The 21,452-nt window shown below is 34.2% G+C and overlaps 1 protein-coding gene across 1 annotated transcript in view; it reads left to right on the top strand.

The window, feature by feature from the left end:
- LOC115218894 (protein unc-79 homolog) overlaps positions 1–7,404 on the top strand; it is a 143,443-nt gene extending 136,039 nt beyond the window's left edge. Inside the window, 2 exon segments of the mRNA XM_029788893.2 lie at positions 3,831–3,875; positions 6,433–7,404. Coding sequence (XP_029644753.1) covers positions 3,831–3,875; positions 6,433–6,612 — 225 coding nt within the window. The 3' untranslated portion in view covers positions 6,613–7,404.
- Positions 7,405–21,452: the final 14,048 nt, after the last annotated feature.

Here is a 21,452-nt window from a genome sequence, read left to right as displayed (position 1 = left end):
ATTAGACAGGATGATTATTATTATGATTATTAAGGCTAGGATAATCATTAGCATATCAGGCAACATGCATAGCGGCATTTCATCTGCCTTTAATTCTGAGATCAACTTCCACCAAGGTTGAGTTCACCTTTCATCCTTTTGGGGGCCAATAAAACAACTATCAGTCAAACACTGGGAGTCAATATAGATGACTCACGCTCCCCACAAAATTCAGTATTTGTACCTATAATAGTAAAGATGATTATTTTTAAGGTAGCATACAGGTAGAATTGTTAGTCTATCAGACTAAATTCTTCGCAGCATTTCTCTCGTTTTTATGTTCCAAGTTGAAATGCCACCAAGGTTGACTTTGCCTTTCATCCATTTGTGTCAATCAAATAAGTACCAATTAGGAAATTAAGTTCAATGTCATTGACTTGCCCAATCTCCTCAAAATTGCTATCCTTACACCAAAATTAGAAATAATAATTATTATAATTATTAGAAGCAAATATTTATTTACTCCAGGAAGTAAATTCAATTAATGCTTGGCATGTTATTACAACTCATCAGAATTTTTTTTCTATTTTCTTAACTTAAAGATTTTATTATCAGCTTATGTAATTGCTGTTATGCATCAGCATTTTTTCTGATCTTTTTACTAAAATCCGTTTATAAGATCTCTAGTTTAATTTGAGATGGTGCCAAAAACATTATTAGTTATATATCAGTTACATATCAGTTTAGTTTAACGGATCTAACTGAACTCATTTAATAAAATGAATCATTCAAGGAATTTAGCAACAAACATGCCTTACACACAAACACACACAGTTGTAGGTATGTGTATATATATGTGCATGTATACATACTTACATTTATATATATATTTATATACATATATGTATATATATGTGTGTGTGTATATATATATGTATGTGTGTATATATATATATGTGTGTGTGTGTGTGTATATATATATGTATGTGTGTATATATATATATGTGTGTGTGTGTGTATATATATATGTATATATAAATAGAGTAGTGTATTTTTCCCTTGTTAACAATTAACAATTATTTATATATGTATGTATATACATATATATATACGTGTATATAGTTCTCAAGGATATTCAGCATCACACGGAGTGTGACCAAGCCGGTCCTTTGAAATACAGGCACTACTCATTTTTGGCAGCTGAGTGGACTGGAGCAACATAAAATATAGTGTGTTACTCAAGGACACCATGCATTGCCAGGAATTGAACTCATGACCTTACAGTTGTGAGTTGAATACCCTAACCACTAAACCATGAGTCTGGCTAACTGAAAAGCTGCTAGCTCCTGTCAGACTGTCTCACCCATACCAGATGGGAAATGGATGTTTAACGATGATGATGATGATGATGACAACTACGACGACCAATGATGAAGATGATTATTTTTTTTTTCTTGTTTCAGTCATTGAACTGCAGCCATGCTGGGGTACTGCTTTGAAGCAGTGCCCCAGCAGTACCCCAAACAATTTACATCCTGTCCTTATTTTTTAAAGTCTGATGTTTATTCTATCAGACACTTTTGCTGAGCTGCTAAGTTACAGAAATGTAAACAAACAGCCACCAGTCATGAAGCTGTGGTGGAGACAAATGCAAAGATACACACACACACACCTTATATATATACAATGGGCTTCTACACAGTTTCCATCAACCAAGCTTACTCACAGACCATTAGTCAGCCCAGTCTATAGTAGAAAATACTTGCCCAAGTTGACATGCCATGGGATTGAACCTGAGACCACATAGTTACAAAGAGAACTTCTTAGCCACACTTTCAAGCCTGTTCTTATACATATATTGAATGTATTGATAAAAGCTTTGCCCTTCTTCATACCATTTATGGCAGGACACAATACCCTTACATACAATGGTATTTAGAGGATCCTTAGTCAAATGTGTATTGGTATATTTATGGAACTAGAGAGCTATATAGTGTATTTATTGATTAGGCATGGCTGTGTGATAAGAAGCTTGCTTCCTAACCCCATGGTTCTAGGTTCAGCCCCACTGTGTGTCACTTTGGGTAAATGTCTTCTACTATAGCCTCAGTCCGACCTAAGCTTCATGAGTGGGTTTGGGAGATGGAAACTGAAAGAAGCCCATCATATATATATATACATATATTTACATTTCTATGTGACTTTGTGTCTGTGTCTGCCCCCTGCATTCACTGCTTGACGACTGGTGCTGGCATGTTTATGTTCCCATAACCTAGCAGTTCAGCAAAAAAGACTGATAGAATAAGTTCTAGGCTTAAAAAATAAGTACTGGAGTTGATTTGTTCAACTAAAAATCCTCCCCAAAAACAAGTAAAAGAATAATAATGTCTGGTGTTTCAAATATCACATATGAGGAGCTTACTTTTAAAATCAGCGTAAGTGCATATTTGGTCGCATAATCTGCAAGCTGCTGGCATCACGCATGTGAAATTTTTTTCAGTCAAACTTGGATAGCTGCCATATAAACAGTAGGCGAATCTTTGCCTTCCAATCAAAATCAGACATATTCAAGTTGTTGTTTCCTCAATTACTCAAAATTCATTCCGATGCATAAATCTGGTTTTGAAAGTAAGCTCTTCCTATAAGGGAGGTCTAGAGTTGCTGTTAACATATCTCTTATTAGGAGAAATCTTATTTGTCAGCAAGTATATGTTACAAGGAAGAAGCTTGGGTGTTCTTTGAGCCCAGCCTTACTATAGGAAGAAGCTATGGTATTTGGGTCATCTTGCAGCCATTGTAAGCATCAGTATTTGATTTCCCTAACATAATTATTATCTAAGTTATTCTTCATTTCTTTCATACTCTTAATATTCATCAGTGTTGATTCTATACCCTCCATTCTCTAGTATATAAAATTAACCAGCTCCCAACTTTGTTTCCTCATAACTTTAAAAAAAAAAACAAAGGATATTTTTTCATGAAATTTTCTACAAACACCTTCCAGATGGTGTAGTTATTCTTCATTTCATTCATACTTTTAATATTCATCAGCATCAACTCTATACCTTCCATTCTCTAGTCAATAAAATTTTCTACAAATAACTAGCAGAGGGTATAGATTATAATTATATTGAAATATAATGTGAAAAAGGGAAAATTGGTCGGTAAGAATACACATACTGATACACATCACAAATTTTTCAAAATTTCTAGTTTCATATATATATATATAGGCACAAGAGTGGCTGTGTGGTAAGTAGTTTGCTTACCAACCACATGGTTCCATGTTCAGTCCCACTGCGTGGCACCTTGGGCAAGTGTCTTCTACTATAGCCTCGGGCCAACCAAAGCCTTCTGAGTGGATTTGGTAGATGGAAACTGAAAGAAGACTGTCGTATATATATATATATATATGCTTTCCATGCTAGCATGGGTTATATATATATATATGATGAAACAAAGTCACCACCTGCAAATTATCTAAAATTTGTCACTTCTCTCTAAAAACATTTTCACTACAATTTCCCATTTAATTGTAATCTAAGGTATTTGTAGAAAATTTTCTTATGAAAAATATTCATTTTTCTGAAAGTTATAAGGAAACAAAATCAGCGGTGACAAGACACACACTTGTGTTGGTATGCCATTTGTGAGATATTAGTCCAATTTAACAGAATGACACTCATGCATTCCATAACATACAAATGTCACTAAATCAATTAAAAATATAAAAGACATGGCTGTTACAATTTCCTTCTTTCCTCCACCACCACCCCCACTATGATTGAGACGATTTGTTTCTGTAAGAATTTACTTTGACTAAAGCCTTTAATTTTGTTTAATATTTTCAGTTATTTCCTATGTGGACTGCCATTCTATATGCTTACCATGCACAAGTGAGTATTAACATCTACTTGGTTTTGTTGCTATCTTCTTTCTTTTATAATGTGATTCTTCTTCTTCTCCCTTTTCTTCTTCTTTTTCTTCTTCTACTTCCTCTTCCTCCCCTCCTTTTCTTCTTCAACACCATCATATATATATATATATATATATATATATATAATATATATATATATATCACGTGACTGACCAGGCTCTCAGATGCTGTTACACATTGCTGGTCACAATGTGCTTCGCATTGTTTTAGCCTTCAAATGACGCCACCCCGCTGGCTAAGCGAGCAGGCCAACAGAAGAAAGAGTGAGAGAAAGTTGTGGCAAAAGAGTACAGCAGGGATCGCCACCACCCCCTGCCGGAGCCTTGTGGAGCTTTAGGTGTTTTCGCTCAATAAACACACACAACACCCGGTCTGGGAATCGAAACCGCGATCCTACAACTGCGAGTCCGCTGCACTAACCACTGAGCCATTGCGCCTCCACATATATATATATATGCTGAAAACATTTAATTGCTTGTCACATTTAACTTTATGCTCCACCTTTCAAAACCCATTGCTGCTGCTGCTGGTGTTATGCGATGTTTGATGCTATCAAATTACCTCTGTAAACATAAATTACATTGCAATATGAGTCTACCCTCTCTTAAGCAACAACTGATAGCAATATTGTGTAAAGTCTACATGTTGTTTGAACTATTGTTTTAGCCAGTTTTATATACATACAAATTTATTCATGAATACACACACACAATCTATACAGTAATTCCTTGACTATCCCACGAAAGATGAAAATCCGCAAAGTAGAAACAGTTCTGTACTGTATATATTTTTTATTAACCTTCTCATTTGTATATATTTATTTTATTACAAATGCAAAACACCATTACACTCTCACCTCCTGAGTTTCGTTTTTCATACAGTATGAGTGATTCTTTGTATACTCATCTATGGTACTCTACATATTTTCTTTTAATATATTTTAATTAATGTGTTATACAGTGCCGTACTGTACTCTATTTTTATTTAGTAATTTATAAATTATTAAGCATGAAAATGCTTATTTTACCACAGGAATAATTAAAATCTAAAAAAATCTAAATAGCAATCATCTGCAGAAATCTGCAATATACAGTGGAGTTTGCAATATAAATTTACATATATTAGCCAGAAAAATCCACAATGCACTGAGTACATGATAGGTGAATCATGATATGGCAAGAGATTACTGTATATATATATAGAGACAGCGAGAGCATTCTTATGTATTGATGTTTTTTTAAATATTAACTCTAACCGGTTTTCGCCGCAATGCAACTTTTCAAGAATTGTAAGGTGAAAAGAACATTTTTTTATAATTGAGTAGGGGGAAAGAAGAAAATTACATTGTTATATATATAGAGTAGTTGTATACTGTCAACTTAATGTGACAGTCCCATGAAGGGGATCACACCATTGCCATTTAGCAAAGTCCCATGAAGGGAATCACACCATTGCCATTTAGCAAAGACTCAGAAACTAGTCTCTGGATGCAGGCTTAGCTGGGTGGAGGTGCTTTTCTCCCCTTAGTAAACATAAGGACACAGGAAATGTGTCAAGGCTGACAGGAAGCGTTGATGCTTCCTGGGGCTAAATGGCAGTGGTGTGATTCCCTTCATGGGACTGTCACATTAAGTTGACAGTATACAACTACTTTATCGTGCCACTACTGCTTATATCTCTCTGAGATATTTAGAAATGTAATATATATATATTTAAATGGATGAATGAATTATCCCTTGTTTACCGTTAACATGGAAAATTCAATAAACACTTACCAGGGTAGCAAAATTCACTCAGGTAACACGGATGAAGTGACCTATTCAAAGGTAGAAACTGATGAGAAGATTGCATTTTACACCATTTATTCCTTTGGAATAAAACCAATGTTGTCTTCGAAACATATGTCGAAAGTAAAAGAATTTTAATAACATCTCCGTTCAACTCCATTTATTTACTTATATATATGTATGTATGTATATATACAAACATACATACAGACACAAACATGTATTCACACACACACACACATTTATGTATGTAGGTCATATATATATATATATATATAAATTTAAGTCACAATATATGGATTCAAATAATCTGGTAGTACTTATTAAAAAAAGTTCTTGAATGTATTCATTGTACAAACCATATAGAATATATAGTAATATACAAGGGGAAAGGATAAGGAGTATATAAAGTCATGAATGACAGAGAAATATATATATATATATATATATATATATATATATATATATATAAGAGGTAATGGTGTCATTGAGACCCAAAGGTGTCAGGTAATGCTGAATAAATGCTATAGACAGACCATAGTTAAGTTCCAGGTTCGATAATTTTGCGAATAAGGGGTTCAATGTTGGTCATATGTCAGTGTGTGAATATAAGAATTTTTTATGTAATGAGATAAAAAAAAAAAGCAAGGCTGTGTAGATATTAGATAAAAAAAACCAAGGCTGTGTAAATATATATATTTATATGAATGTATAATTTTCTTTTTCTAGCTTCCTGCTCATTTACAAGTACGGCTGCAAGCTTGCCAAAACTGGGAACCACCACTCCAGACCAAGGAACAGACATCTGCCAGCGTCTCCATCCTGATGAACTGGCTGAAGAGGATCCAATTCAAACTTGGGCAAACAGAGGTCCAGTCAGCTGCTGCCACACAGTTCTATACTGTTTAGAACACAACCCATGTATTTCTTAGTAGGCTGTGACTCATTGTTGTGTAGCTAATACCCCTAAATAGTACATGTAGATAATCATTCCATCAAGAAACAAGTGGCAGTAGAGAAGATGGTGAGAGTTTCGGGCAGGGGCACGTTTAACATGTTGCTCTTGGTATGGTTTTGTTGAGATATTCTTATTTATTGTTAATTGTTACAAGCCACCTTCTGTTAGCGTTTATGCAAGTATATTTTGATTTCTGAGAAATTCTCAGGGTTAGAAAGAGAATTGAAAAAAAAAAAAAAATGCAATTAACCCTTTAGCATTTAAAGTGTTCATATCTAACACAAATGTTCTTGATTCATGTTCAAACAGGCCAGATCCAGCCTTTCACACCTACTCTACAATGTCATTCTAAAAACAAGCACTCAAATCATTGAAATCTCAAAGCTACAAGATAACACATGATTAATTCAAGGACAATATGAATATACAAGCATTATATTTGACAAAGTGATCTAAATGCTGAAGGGTTATTAAAGAATATTATATTGTTGAATTTTTTTTTGGAAGTGACTCAGTGGTTAATGGGTTTGGGTCCACAGAGTCTCTACAGCTGGTTGTTTCAAACTGTTGGTGTTGTTCCACACCCCTTGATGAGGGGCAAGACTCCCTCTCTCATCATTCACTTTACACATCTCATCCAACCTTAGGCTGTATAATAACCACTTTATGACTCCCACTTTATAACTGAGTGGTTGATGTTAGCGAGCACGTTTAACTCAAAAATAAAATAAAATAAAATAAAATAATAAAAACCATTTGTTTCAAAAATGTTTATGCAAATATAAATTTGCTAGCCTACCTTATCTGTGCTAGCATGGGAAAATGAATGAAAGGAAACAGAGAAATGATAATAATAATAATTACAATTATAATGCTTATCTGAATTCTTACTTCCAAAACTGATGCATATATATCCCCCCTTTAATTATTTTTTGTAGGACTTAATAAGATGCTGGTGTTTTTTTTTTCTTTTTTGGCTTTTTTAAATTACTTTGAACCATGATTGTATTTATTCCTTCAGTAGCTGTGTTAAAACTAGCCCTTAATTATATCTCAGCATTTTATGATTTATATATATATAAAGAATGTAATGAGCACAAAAAAAGACAACACAGGTGGGACAAGTTTTAGTAAATGTTGTATTAGTTTACCACTTAACCCTTTCATTACCAACCCGGCTGAATCTGGCTCTGCAGTACAAATGTCTTGTTTTCATAAGTTTTTAATTAAAATCTACCAAAGCTTAGTCATAATTAATGTTCCTAACACTAGCTTAATGATAACTGAGTTATTTTTCTAAATTCTTTGTTATATTTAAAGTAACTGAGAGAAACACAGAGCATCTCAAAATAAATACAGTAATGAAAGGGTTAAAAAAGAAAAATGAAAGAGTTTTGACGTTTCGAGAGCAAGTCTTTCATCAGAATATCTTTCCATGGACTTGAGTGACCATTAGTCCATAAATAATGAATAGTGATACTCAAAAATCTAGAAAGCCCTTTACTTCATGACACATCAGTATATCTTCATTTAGGATTATTATTTATATATTTATTTGTTTTTGGTGTTGTTGACTTAATCATTAAACCACACACTATTTATTGTAAGTTAAATGAAAAAAGGAAAGAAAGACTCCATTCAATCTAATTGATCATGGGTTGTGATTTTTAGGGATATTGTTTTTATTTTATTTTTTGTTGCTCTTATTAAATTCAGTAAAACAAACTTCCTTATGGAATTTAATTATATCTGTAAAATTAGGGTGCGGGGTAAAAATATTTAATTTTTACATCTCCACAAATATCTCTACACATATATATTGCAAAAAAAAAACTATCTAATTAACAAAAAAAAAAAGAATTGTCCAAAGAAAAATATAAAAAGCACTTTGTACACACACACACACACATAGATCAAAAGGGAGAAAGATAGTGATAGATATAGATATATCTTCGTTCTTTCTCTCCCAGCACATGGCAGAAACTCTGATTAGCAAATCAGTGTCATTAGCTGTTTCGAAATATATATGTATATATAAATGAATGTAAAAGATTGTATGATTATTAAATTTGTGTTTCCATTACTGCACTGGAGCGGGCATTCATCAGATAACTTATCAACAAAGAACTTTTGCATTACCTTGCATAAGTTCTTTGTTAGTCTGCCGATTAACAAATGCCTCTGCAGTGACAAACTTTAAGTAATGAAATATAGTCAACTCACAATAACATTTACTATACTTGACTTACGCATGTGTGCACACACAATACAAATATATACAGAAAATCAACAGATGAGATCCAGAGATTCTCAATACAGAAAACAATTCATTTAGGATTATTATTTATGATTTGAACTTATACTCCGAAATCTTTACTGAGGACCAAGTCCACAAGATAAAGAGTGGCTATAAGGGGAAGCAGATATGGAGACAATTATGTGAATAAACAAATAAAACTGTTTGTGTTTGATATACAAAATATATATACATGTATATATATTTTGTATATCAAACCCAAGCAGTTTTTTATTTGTTTATTTGCATCATTGTCTCCCCTACTCCCTCTCTCTCTGTATATATATATATATATTTAAAACTATAAATTAGGATATATGACCCTAAAACCACCTTAAATGTCCATATAGTTTTGACTGCTATTTCAGCATGGTGGTATATCTCAGATACCCTTATTTATAGTTTTAAATAATTATTACCTTTGTATGGTATTTATTCCCATGCTGGCCACTTGATAGGATCGATATTTAAATATCGATATTATCCTTATTTATAAATATATATATATACACACATGCACATGATCAAACAGAGACCAAAGACACTGGTGCAAGACTGCTTTTGCAAGATTTGTATGACTTAATAAAATTAAATAAAAATGTATAGAGAACTCACTGTGAGAGTGGAAAATTCAATGTTGCAGACAGAGTCCTTCTTCAAAGAAAAGTTGACAGGAGAGAAATTCAGAGGAGAATTTTATATACATTTAGTTATGAAAACTGGCTGCAGCTGATAAGGAACACATGACCACAGGAGCTTCTTCTGAGAGAACAGAAAGTGGTGTGAGAGAGGTAGAAAGAAAGAGGAATGAAATGAGGAGGAAAAGTCAAGTGAAGGGAAATGATGAAATACAAGGTCTGACCAAAAAGATTCGGGACTGGTACAATAAAAAGTTTGGGAATTTGTTTGGGAAATAAAATATTGAAATTAAGTACAATAATGATAGGTGTTCTTTTATAGTACCAGTTCTGATGCCTTTCAATCAGACCTCGTACTTCCTTTCCCTTCACATCTTTCACATGGAAAGGGGTAGTGAGCTATGAGGGGTTGAGAACCACTCAGCTTATACATTTGTACTTCAATGGACATGTCATCAAAGATATGATGTACACCAGACTTTGATTTCATTTGGTAGATATCACATTTCAGTTAGCATCAGCCAACACAGTTCTAATGCAGTCCTCACAATCACATTTGGAAACTCCTTCTAGGTCTACTTTGAACTGTAGTTTAGTGTTTTAGGACCAAAAAAAAAAAAAAGCAAAGCATAGTTATTTCTCTCTCTCTGTTATCTCCTTATTTCTTCCTCTCTTTGTCTCATAAATATGTACACAGACATGTATGTACACACACACACACACACACGTAAATTTTTATTAATATTTAGCAGAAGTAGAAGAGTGACTCAAAGTCTGTGAGTCATGCTGTTACTTCTGCTAGATCTCAATAAAAGTATGTATATACTTATATTTTGAGTTCTATTTTTCCTGTTATATATATGAAAAAAATAAAAAGGAGTGAAAAAACTAAAGAAAGTTTGTGTTATATGGTTAAAGAATATATTTAAGCCATTATGTTAGAAAAATGTTATAAAATTTTGCGTATAGTAACATAGTGTTTGGAGAAATAACCGGTTTCGTATTTTCTTTTCAAATTTCTCAAATTTCTCTACCTATATCATATATATGTATGTGTGTGTGTGTGTGTGTGTGTGTTGTATATATATATATATATAAAGTTAATCCAAACAAGAAAGCACAAAAAAAACACAACAATGCAAGGACGTGGAACAAATATAGTATTATTGGACGCTCAGGAAAGAAGGAGGGTTTATATATATATATCAGGAAAGGAGTTGACAAAGGTATAAATGATTATCTTATGAACCTCATTAGCTTACAGCTGTTTCTGATATAATATGCAGGCTCTGATGAAGCTATATGTTATTCGGGCACTCAAGTATAATAATTCCATTGCATCTTTTAGCAGAAATGGCTGTAAGCTAATAAGGTTCGTAAGATAATCCTTTGTTCCTTTGTCATCTCTTTTTCTTATTACCACTCTATACTCAGCCAATGATTCATTCTGAAACATATATATATTGAGTTCTACACCAGGTTATTGGTTTTGCAATGCCTAAGCAAACTATATATATATATATGTGTGTGTGTGTGTGTGTGTGTATGGAGATGTACTTGCATAGCAAGTGACCTGATCTGCGATCGCGTGCTGGAACGAAAACAGTTGCAGCATGGAAGGTGTTTATAAGCCATTTAAGAAACACACAAAAACCCGTTAGATTCACTTCAACATTTTAATTTAATTTGCCAAAATATTTTCGTCACTTTGAGATGCAGCACGGAATTTTGTCAGTGAATAGGTCGTGGTCTCAAAGCAACAAAAATATTTTGGCAAATTAAATTTAAATGTTGAAGTGAATCTAACGGTTTTTGTGTGTTTATTAAATGGCTTATAAACACCTTCCATGCTGCAACTGCATAGATGTGTGTGTAAATATATATGTATATATAAATCCTTAAAAATGTTTCAGCCCAAAAGTTGCGGCCATGCTGGGGCATCACCATTGAATGAGCTACACTAGTATGTGAAACTACCTCTGATACGTGGCACTTGGTCAACAAGAGAGTTTGATGCTGCTGCCCGCATCTGTGTTTCCTGCTGAGAGATAGGTTCATCTGGAACCCCTGACAAGAAGAGATCTAGTTTAATTTTAGAGAAACCTACATCCACAGGTCTCTCAGGCATTTAAGAAGGATATTGAAGAGCTGTGGTCTCCTGAAACCCAAGCTGTTGTAGTATCTGCTGTTGTGGTAACTTTCAATATATATATATATATATATATATATATATATATCTACACACACACACATATATATGTATGTATGTATGTTTATGTAAGAGTGCATGGCCTAGTGGTTAGGGTGTTGCACTCATGATCTAGCCATTGTGATTTCGATTCCTAGACTGAGAGTGGTGCATAGTGTTCTTGAGCAAAACACTTCATCTCACATTGCTTTGCGATCACTTCGACACCTGACATGTGGTACACATCGATTTCATGGTGAGCTGCTGATGTGTGACACATACATTTGATCTCTATAAACAATTCCTTTGTGCAGGTCATTTGGCAAAAGTGGAATGCTCATGCATTGTCTTCGATGGAAGAGTCCATAATATATATACATATATTTACATACATATATACATGTATATATACTTATATACATGTATATATATACATATATATACATATACATGCATATACATATACATTCATATATATATATATATATATATATATATATATATATACATACATAAATATATATATACATATATATACACATATACATATATATACACACATATACATATATATACATACATAATATATATACATATATATACACATATACATATATATATTTACATATACATATATTTACATATACATATTTATATATACATATATTTACATATACATATATATATATATATATTGACATATACATATATATGTATATGATGCAGTTGTTAAAAGGATTCAAAAATTGGAAAGTTTTCAGAAAATACTTAAATGACAAGACACTAAAGCTGTAATACATAAAATATTTTTGGAAATAAACAAATTGGTTTAACTCTGGTTATTTGTGGAACATTTTGCTTTTTTTTTTTTCTCCTTTACTAATTATCTTTTGAGAACAGTGTTTCGTATAAAAACAGATGTTTTACAGCTTTTAAGACATCACAAGAACACTGATGCATGCATGCATGTGTGTATTTGTATATGAGGGAGAAGGAAGTATATGTATATGTGTAAGCCTGTGTGTGTGTGCGTGTGTGTATGCATGTGTTTGTTTCCTATACATATATATGTGTGTGTATAGATATGAATTTCTGTGTACAAGTATTTATGTATGTTTGTATGTGCATGTGTGTATGCTTGCATTTGTAAATATGTGTATAGTTTTGCATTTCTGTGTATACATATATATATTTATATGTTTGTGTGTGCATGTGTGCTTGCGTTTGTGTGTGTGTATGAATGTTTGTGTGTGTTTATATATATGTATCTATGTCTATTTATATGTGCATATATATGTGTGTGTGTGAACATATGTGTACATATATGAATATACACGCATATATATAGACATACATGAATATGGATGAATGTATAAAGAATTAGAAAACCAATACAGTAATAGCAATAAACAACTCTCCTTAGCTAAGAGTTTACAGAAATTCCAGATAAAACTTATATGGGTGCCTTGTTGTGCTAAGTTCTCTGCACTTTAGCAAATAATTTTGAAGCACTTTAGTAAAAAAATGGTAGCCTATCTAGACCACAGTCGGCAAAACTAAGATTCAGTTTGATGGTATTGGCATGGTTTTAATTTTCTTATTCTTCTAATATAATTCCTTTCACATCTCGGATGCTTTTTAGGAATATAAATCAACTCCTTGACTACTACTTTGATTTATTTTATCAACCTTTTGAAGGATGACTAGTAGAATCACCTTGGCAGGATTTGAACCTAGAATATAAATGTAACTACAGTAGTATTGTCTAATAATCTAATCATTTTGGTAAAGCTAAGTGGTTTGTTCAAGTAATTGATTTTAAATTCAATCTCACTTACATGAGATAGTATAAGAAAATATAAACAATAAACTACTAAGAAAACAAAATTAGCTTCTGTTTCATGAAAACGATCTGCCATCTCACCTAAGATAAGTATGGGGTGGTATCAAAAGGTTCCTGGACTCGTTATGTTTAATAAAAAAAATAACTTATTTAAATAAAATAAATGCGCCCTTTTAAAGCCTAGCCAGGCTCGTGGGCCTGGTTTCTGTGGCGTATGTGTTTCCCAGCTGGACGGGACGCCAGTTCATCGCAGCGTTACTCATTTTTGCCAGCTGAGTGGACTGGAGCAACGTGAAATGAAGTGTTTTGCTCAAGGACACAACGCATCGCCCGGACCAGGAATCAAAACCACAATCTTACGATCATGATGCTGACACCCTAACCACTAAGCCATGTGCCTCCACAGAAAAAAAAACTTATTTAATTAAGTTTTAACATCATCTCCTTTGAAATAGTCACCTTGCGCAGCAATACACTGGTCACAGTGTTCCTGCCACTTTTCGAATCCAGCCCTGAAGGTCATTTTCTTTCAGCGAGTTGAGGACCTACTGACTGCATACAATCAGGCACCAGGCTCGAATAAATTATATCACAAACACAGGAAGCAATGTTGTCGAATAAAAAAACTTTTAAATCAGATTAAGAACAATATTGCTAATGAATTAACTTGATAGAGTCACTCAGTGTTTAAAAGTATTATCGCTAATGAGGAAACTTGATAAATTAGATGTGTATGCATATATGTATCTACATTCATATGTTTGTGTATACTCACTCTTGCACGCATATATATATATATATATATATATATATATGTATATATATATATGTATATATATATATATATATATATATATGTATATATATATATATATGTAAATTTGTACATGCACACCAATCTGCATACACACATACATACATACAAAATATAAGAACAATACAGTGAAAGAGAGAAAAATTAGAGAGGATACAACTAATCAATAATAGGCTGGAGTATATAGTTAGAACATACAATGCAAATTTCGATCAGTTGGAAACTTTTTGCATGTCAACCAGTACATCAACTTCTGCCTGATATAAATAGAATATAGTTGATGTAAACAGAATTTGTTGTTGTTGGTTTTTTTGGGTTTTTTTTACCCTGTTGCAGTTAGATCATTCTGTTGAATGTTATGCATATTTATTTATATTGTTTTGAATCAATCATGCCTTATCTTGTAATTTCGAAATTTCGATGACGCGATTGTTTATTTTTAGAAAGATACTGTAAGGTAAGTGTGAGAAGCCAGATCTCGCTGGTTTGAACAAATAACAGATAAAATATTTGGGTGGGATATGGCCAGTTTAAATGCTAACTGGAGCAACGTGAAATGAAGTGTTTTGCTCAAGGACACAACGCGTCGCCCGGACCAGGAATCAAAACCACAATCTTACGATCATGATGCTGACACCCTAACCACTAAGCCATGTGCCTCCACAGAAAAAAAAACTTATTTACCTAAGTTTTAACATCATCTCCTTTGAAATAGTCACCTTGCGCAGCAATACACCGGTCACAATGTTCCTGCCACTTTTCGAATCCAGCCCTGAAAGTCATTTTCTTTCAGCGAGTTGAGGACCTACTGACTGCATACAATCAAGCACCAGGCTCAAATAAATTATATAGCAAACACAGGAAGCAATGTTGTGGAATAAAAAAACTTTTAAATCAGATTAAGAACAATATTGCTAATGAATTGACTTGATAGAGTCACTCAGTGTTTAAAAGTATTATCGCTAATGAGGAAACTTGATAAATTAGATGTGTATGCATATATGTATCTACATTCATATGTTTGTGTATACTCACTCTTGCACACACATATATATATATATATATATATATATATATATATATATATGTAAATTCGTACATGCACACCAATCTGCATATACACATACAAAATATAAGAACAATACAGTGAAAGAGAGAAAAATTAGAGAGGATACAACTAATTATCAATAATAGGCTGGAGTATATAGTTAGAACATACAATGCAAATTTCGATCAGTTGGAAATTTTTTGCATGTCATCCAGTACATCAACTTCTGCCTGATATAAATAGAATATAGATGATGTATACAGAATTTGTTGTTGTTGGTTTTTTTGGGGTTTTTTTTACCCTGTTGCAGTTAGATTATTCTGTTGAATGTTATGCATATTTATTTATATTGTTTTGAATCAATCATGCCTTATCTTGTAATTTCGAAATTTCGATGACGCGATTGTTTATTTTTAGAAAGATACTGTAAGGTAAGTGTGAGAAGCCAGATCTCGCTGGTTTGAACAAATAACAGATAAAATATTTGGGTGGGATATGGCCAGTTTAAATGCTAACTGGAGCAACGTGAAATGAAGTGTTTTGCTCAAGGACACAACGCGTCGCCCAGACCAGGAATCAAAACCACAATCTTACGATCATGATGCTGACACCCTAACCACTAAGCCATGCACCTCCACAGAAAAAAAAACTTATTTACCTAAATTTTAACATCATCTCCTTTGAAATAGTCACCTTGTGCAGCAATACTCTGGTCACAGTGTTCCTATTCCTGATGTAGAATCTATACAAAGAAAAAAATTTTTTTGGCAAACAGACTGTGATCCAGAATTTATTTACCATGAAAAACTTCTGACACATCTTCATTTTGTGTGTGAAGAAACAATATTTTTTTGTGATTAATTGAAACAAAAACACCCTGTATTCCTTTTGGTTACAGTTTCTTCTCTATTGGTCATTACACTTTATCTCTGATCCTGACAAAGTAATTTCTGGTGTAGAAGTTGACTGTTATTTTTACTGAACTATCATAGACAGTCTTCATTTTCTAAATGGCGATGCCCCAGCATGGCCACAGCTCGTGAGCTGAAACTAGATAAAAATTAAAAATTATAAAAAAAAAATATGCTTGTGGTATTTGACCTGTAAAAAAGACTATTTTCACAGCAGTTTGCCATTAGAAAATTCTTACTTTAGGCAACAGGTGTTAAGAAAAACCAATTGTCATCTCAGGGTGGTCTCTGGTAGACCAATGAATGCATTTCTAGCTACTTGGCTACCAACAGTACTAGCTACAACAAAAGAGAATTCAGAAATTAATAAACTCTGTGTGTGTGAATGTACAAGTGTACTAATTATACAGGTCTGTAAAATGACCACTGAACCTTGGAAAAATCCATAAATGCCAACCAATAAAATGGGAACTGTATTATGGCCCAAATATAAAATGCAAAATCCAGTGAATTGGCAGAGTTGTTAGCATTGGATAAGAGTGCCTTTATTTCAACTTTCTGCACTTTGAGTTCAAATCCTGCCCAGATCAGCTTTGCCTTTCATCATTTCGGGGTTGAGAAAAAAAGCACTGGTCCAGGATGATAGATAATTATTATTATTAGAGTGTCAAAGGCGGTGAGCTAGCAGAATCATTAGCATGCTGGATGAAATGCTTAGCAGTATTTTGCCTGTCGCTATGTTCTGAGTTCAAATTCCGCCAGGGTCGACTTTGCCTTTCATCTTTTTGGGATCGATAAATTAAGTACCAGTGAAACACCGAGGTCGATGTAATTAATTAGTCACCACCCTACAAATTTGAGGCCATGTGCCTCCAGTGGAAAGAATTATTATTATTATTACAGTGTTAACTAAGGTGGCGAGCTGGCAGAATCGTTAGCACGCAGGATGAAATGCTTAGCAATATTTCACCTGTTACTAAATTCTGAGTTCAAATTCTGCTGAGGTCAACTTTGCCTTTCATTCTTTCGGGCTCAACGAAGTACGTACCAGTGATACACTGGGGTCGATGTAATCAACTAGTCCCCTCACACCAAACTTCAGGCTTTGTGCCTTTAGTAGAAAGGATTATCAGAGTGTCAACTAGGATCCTTTGCAGTATGTGTCCCTGCTCAAGGATGATTGGTTGGCTGGATCATTGGAACATTCATGAAAGTGCTTTGTGTATTTCTTCCATTTCATTACATTCTGAGTTCAAATCTCACCAAGGTTAACTTTGCCTTTCATCCCTCCAGGGTCAATAAAATATAATACCAGTCAATAGAATAACAGTCAGTAGGTCCTCAACTTGCTTAAAGAAAATTACTTTCAGGGCTGGATTCGAAAAGTGGCAGGAACACTGTGACCAGTGTATTGCTGCGTAAGGTGACTATTTCAAAGAAGATGATGTTAAAACTTAGGTAAATAAGTTTTTTTTTCTGTGGAGGCGCATGGCTTAGTGGTTAGGGTGTCAGCATCATGATCGTAAGATTGTGGTTTTGATTCCTGGTCCGGGCGACGTGTTGTGTCCTTGAGCAAAATACTTCATTTCACGTTGCTCCAGTCTACTCAGCTGGCAAAAATGAGTAATGCTGCGATGAACTGGCGTCCCGTCCAGCTGGGAAACACATACGCCATAGAAACCGGGCCCATGAACCTGGCTAGGCTCTAAAAGGGCGCATTTATTTTATTGACTGGGGGTCAATAGTATCGACTAACACCTTCCCCTAAAAATAGCTGATTTTGTGTCTGAATTAGAAACAATATTTGCTCTAACTCTCTGTATTCTGACAGCAATATCTGTAATGACACTAGCACCAAGATAATTGGCTTTGCATTTCTCCACTTGGTTCTGGGTTCAGTCCCACTGTGTGGCACCTTGAGCAAGAGCCTCCTACTATAGCCTCATGTTGACCAAAACCTTGTGAGTAGATTTGATAGACAGAAACTGAAAGAAGCCTACTGTATGTGTGTGTACATGTGTGTGGAGGTGTGTCTTTGTGCTTTTCCCCACACACAACATGACAATTAGAGTTGGTTTGTTTACATCCCTGTAACTTTGTAGTTTGGTAAAAAAATAAATAAATAAATGTGCCCTTTTAAAAGCCTAGCCAGGTTCATGGGCCCGGTTTCCTGGTTACTATGGTGTATGTGTTCCCAGCTGGACAGGACACCAGTCCATCACAGCGTTACTCATTTTTGCCAGCTGAGTGAACTGGAGCAACGTAAAATGAAGTGTTTTGCTCAAGAACACAATGCGTCACCCAGTCCAGGAATCGAAACCACAATCTTATGATCATGATGCTGACACCCTAACCACTAAGCCACACACCTCCACAGTTTGGTAAAAGAGACCAATAAAATAAGTACCAGGTTGAATAAAAGAAAAAAAAGTGCTGGGGTCAATTTTTGTTTCTTGCAAACACATCCACTCTCAAGGCTTTGGTTGACCTGAGACAGTAGTAGCAGACACTTGCCTAAGGTACCCTGTAGTGGGATTGAACTTGAAACTATGTGATCAGGAAGTAAGCTTCTTAGCCATCAAGCCATGCCTGTGTGTTTACTGCCCCAGTAAAATAAATCAATATTAAAATATTAATCAAGATGATGTGCTGGCAGAATCATTAACAAATTGGAAGTAATGCTTGGCATTGATTTTGACCATCTTCCTGTTCTGAGTTCAAACTCAGCCAAAGCCAACTTTGCCTTTCATCCTTTTGGGGTCTCTAAAATAAGTCTTCTTCTTGTCTTGATACAGCATTCACCCAGGGTGGGTTGAGCTGGCTTCATTCATCCTCAATGCTTCATCTCTCAGAAAAGCCGACCAGGCCTGGTGATTTGAGGCTAACGAGTACATGATCTCCAACCACTCCTTATTCCAGCGGCAAATGCCGTAGACATGGGGGCCTAGGTTGGGTTCCCAATCAGCCTTGACTGTCATCAGCCAGGTTTTTCATTGTCCACCACATCACTTTCGCCAACCCTGAAGGGGAGCTGGAGCAATTGCTTGGTAGATGAATTCTCCAGGTTGACGAAAGAGGGCATGACCCAGCCAACGCAGACGTTTTGTTAGGATGACTTGTCGGAGGAAGGTGATTTTGCACTGGTGTCACACCGAATTGTTGGAGACAAACATTCCTCATGTGATAAAATATGTACCAGTTGAGCACTGGGGTCACAATGTAAAACAACGTATCCTTCCCCTGAAATTGCTGGCCTTGTGCCGAAATTTAAAATCATTGCGATGGCCAGCTGTCAGAATCATTTGCAAGCCAGGCAAATGATTAGCAACATTTCATCCATCTTTTATGTTCTGAGATCAATCTTGCCTTTCATCCTTTCAGGTTGATAAAAAAATATCAGTTAAACACTGGAGGCAGTGTAATTGACTTACCCACCACACCCCCGAAATTGCTGGCCTTGTGTCAGAATTTGAAATCAATATTCAAATATCAATTTTTAAATCATACTGGCTTGTTTTCTACCTTGGCTTTCTATCTTCCTGTGTGTATCAACTGGTTGGTCAAGTTTACATTAGAAAAAAAACTGTAGTCAGTTTAATAGGAAATTCAATATCTGAAAAATGTCTGCATAGTATATCTTATCTAGGTTAAGATTTTAAGAGGTTGGTTGAATAAGTTAATGCTTAACTCCTAAGTAGAACACATATCTGTTGCTGCAGTTGCTTGCTAGTGGTTTTCCAACAACTTTAAGCTTTGCGCCCTCCACTACCATAGATTGCCCACATAAAAAGCACCTGTGCTGGTGGCATATATAAAGCACCCAGCAAAAAAAAGTTAAGTGACTGGCGTTAGGAAGGGACCTGGTGTAACTCATCAGCTTGCCAACTCTGGTGAAACCATCCAATCCATGCCAGCATGGAAAACAAGAATTAAATGATGATGATGCCACATGCATAGGTGTGGACACACAGACTCACACACACAAAAAAAAAACCTTCTCAAAAAAGGTTACTAACATCCTGATAGAAGATTTTATAACATTTTTTAAAAAAATACTTTTTAAAAAAATCACCTTTACACTTCAAAACCGTGTTAAGTTATTCCCATAGACTTTCAAATATATATATACATACACATATGTGTGTGTGTGTGTGTGTGTGTGTATATATATATATATATATATATAAATATATAGCAGAGTAAGCACATAAATGCAAAACAAGGTGGAAAAAATAGTACTCAAATACCAGAGATAGAGTAATATGCTTTATTAACAAGCAGCAAAAATATCACAAAAACTGTTACTCAGAGTTTCACGTTCCCGTTCGTCGGACAGTTTTGTTTCTGTCCGACAAACAGGAACATGAAACTCTTGAGTAACGGTTTTTGTGATATTTTTGCTGCATTTTAATAAAGTATAATATATATATATATATATATATAATCAAAATAAGCAACAAGGATATCCAGAGGTAATGCAGTACGAGATCGTTTCATGCGACTCAATTGAACAATGCAAATATTGCATCAGTTTTAAAATGTAGAGCAATCATTTTAAAACTGATGTAATATTTGCATTGTTCAATTAAATGGAGGTGCATGAAACAATCATACTGCATTACCTCTGGATCTTCTTGTTGCTTATTTTGATTGTAATCACCCCATTTTGAATTATATGGATACCAAATTCTGGTGCCTTTAACTTAAGTACCTAAATCTAAATTTTACTGGACTTATATATATATATATATAATATATATATATGCTTTTTAATAAAGTATATATATATATATATATATATATACATATATATACATATATACATATATATATATGCACACAAAACAGACACACAAATACATATGGGTATGTGTGTCTATGTATACGTGTGTATGTATACTTTTAATGTAAATGTGTGTATTCACACAGTGAGTGATAAATGTATATATAACAAACCATAAAACCGCATTTCTTTACGTAAACAATTAGATATTCACATGTATACAATTGCATAGAGAAGGTAAACACGTTCTTAACTCCCACGCTAGCCACA

The sequence above is a fragment of the Octopus sinensis genome, linkage group LG14, assembly GCF_006345805.1.
Source record: "Octopus sinensis linkage group LG14, ASM634580v1, whole genome shotgun sequence".
Classification (NCBI taxonomy): Eukaryota; Metazoa; Mollusca; class Cephalopoda; order Octopoda; family Octopodidae; genus Octopus; species Octopus sinensis.
Note: the sequence above shows the minus strand (reverse complement) of the source record. Positions and strands in the feature narration are given on the sequence as shown.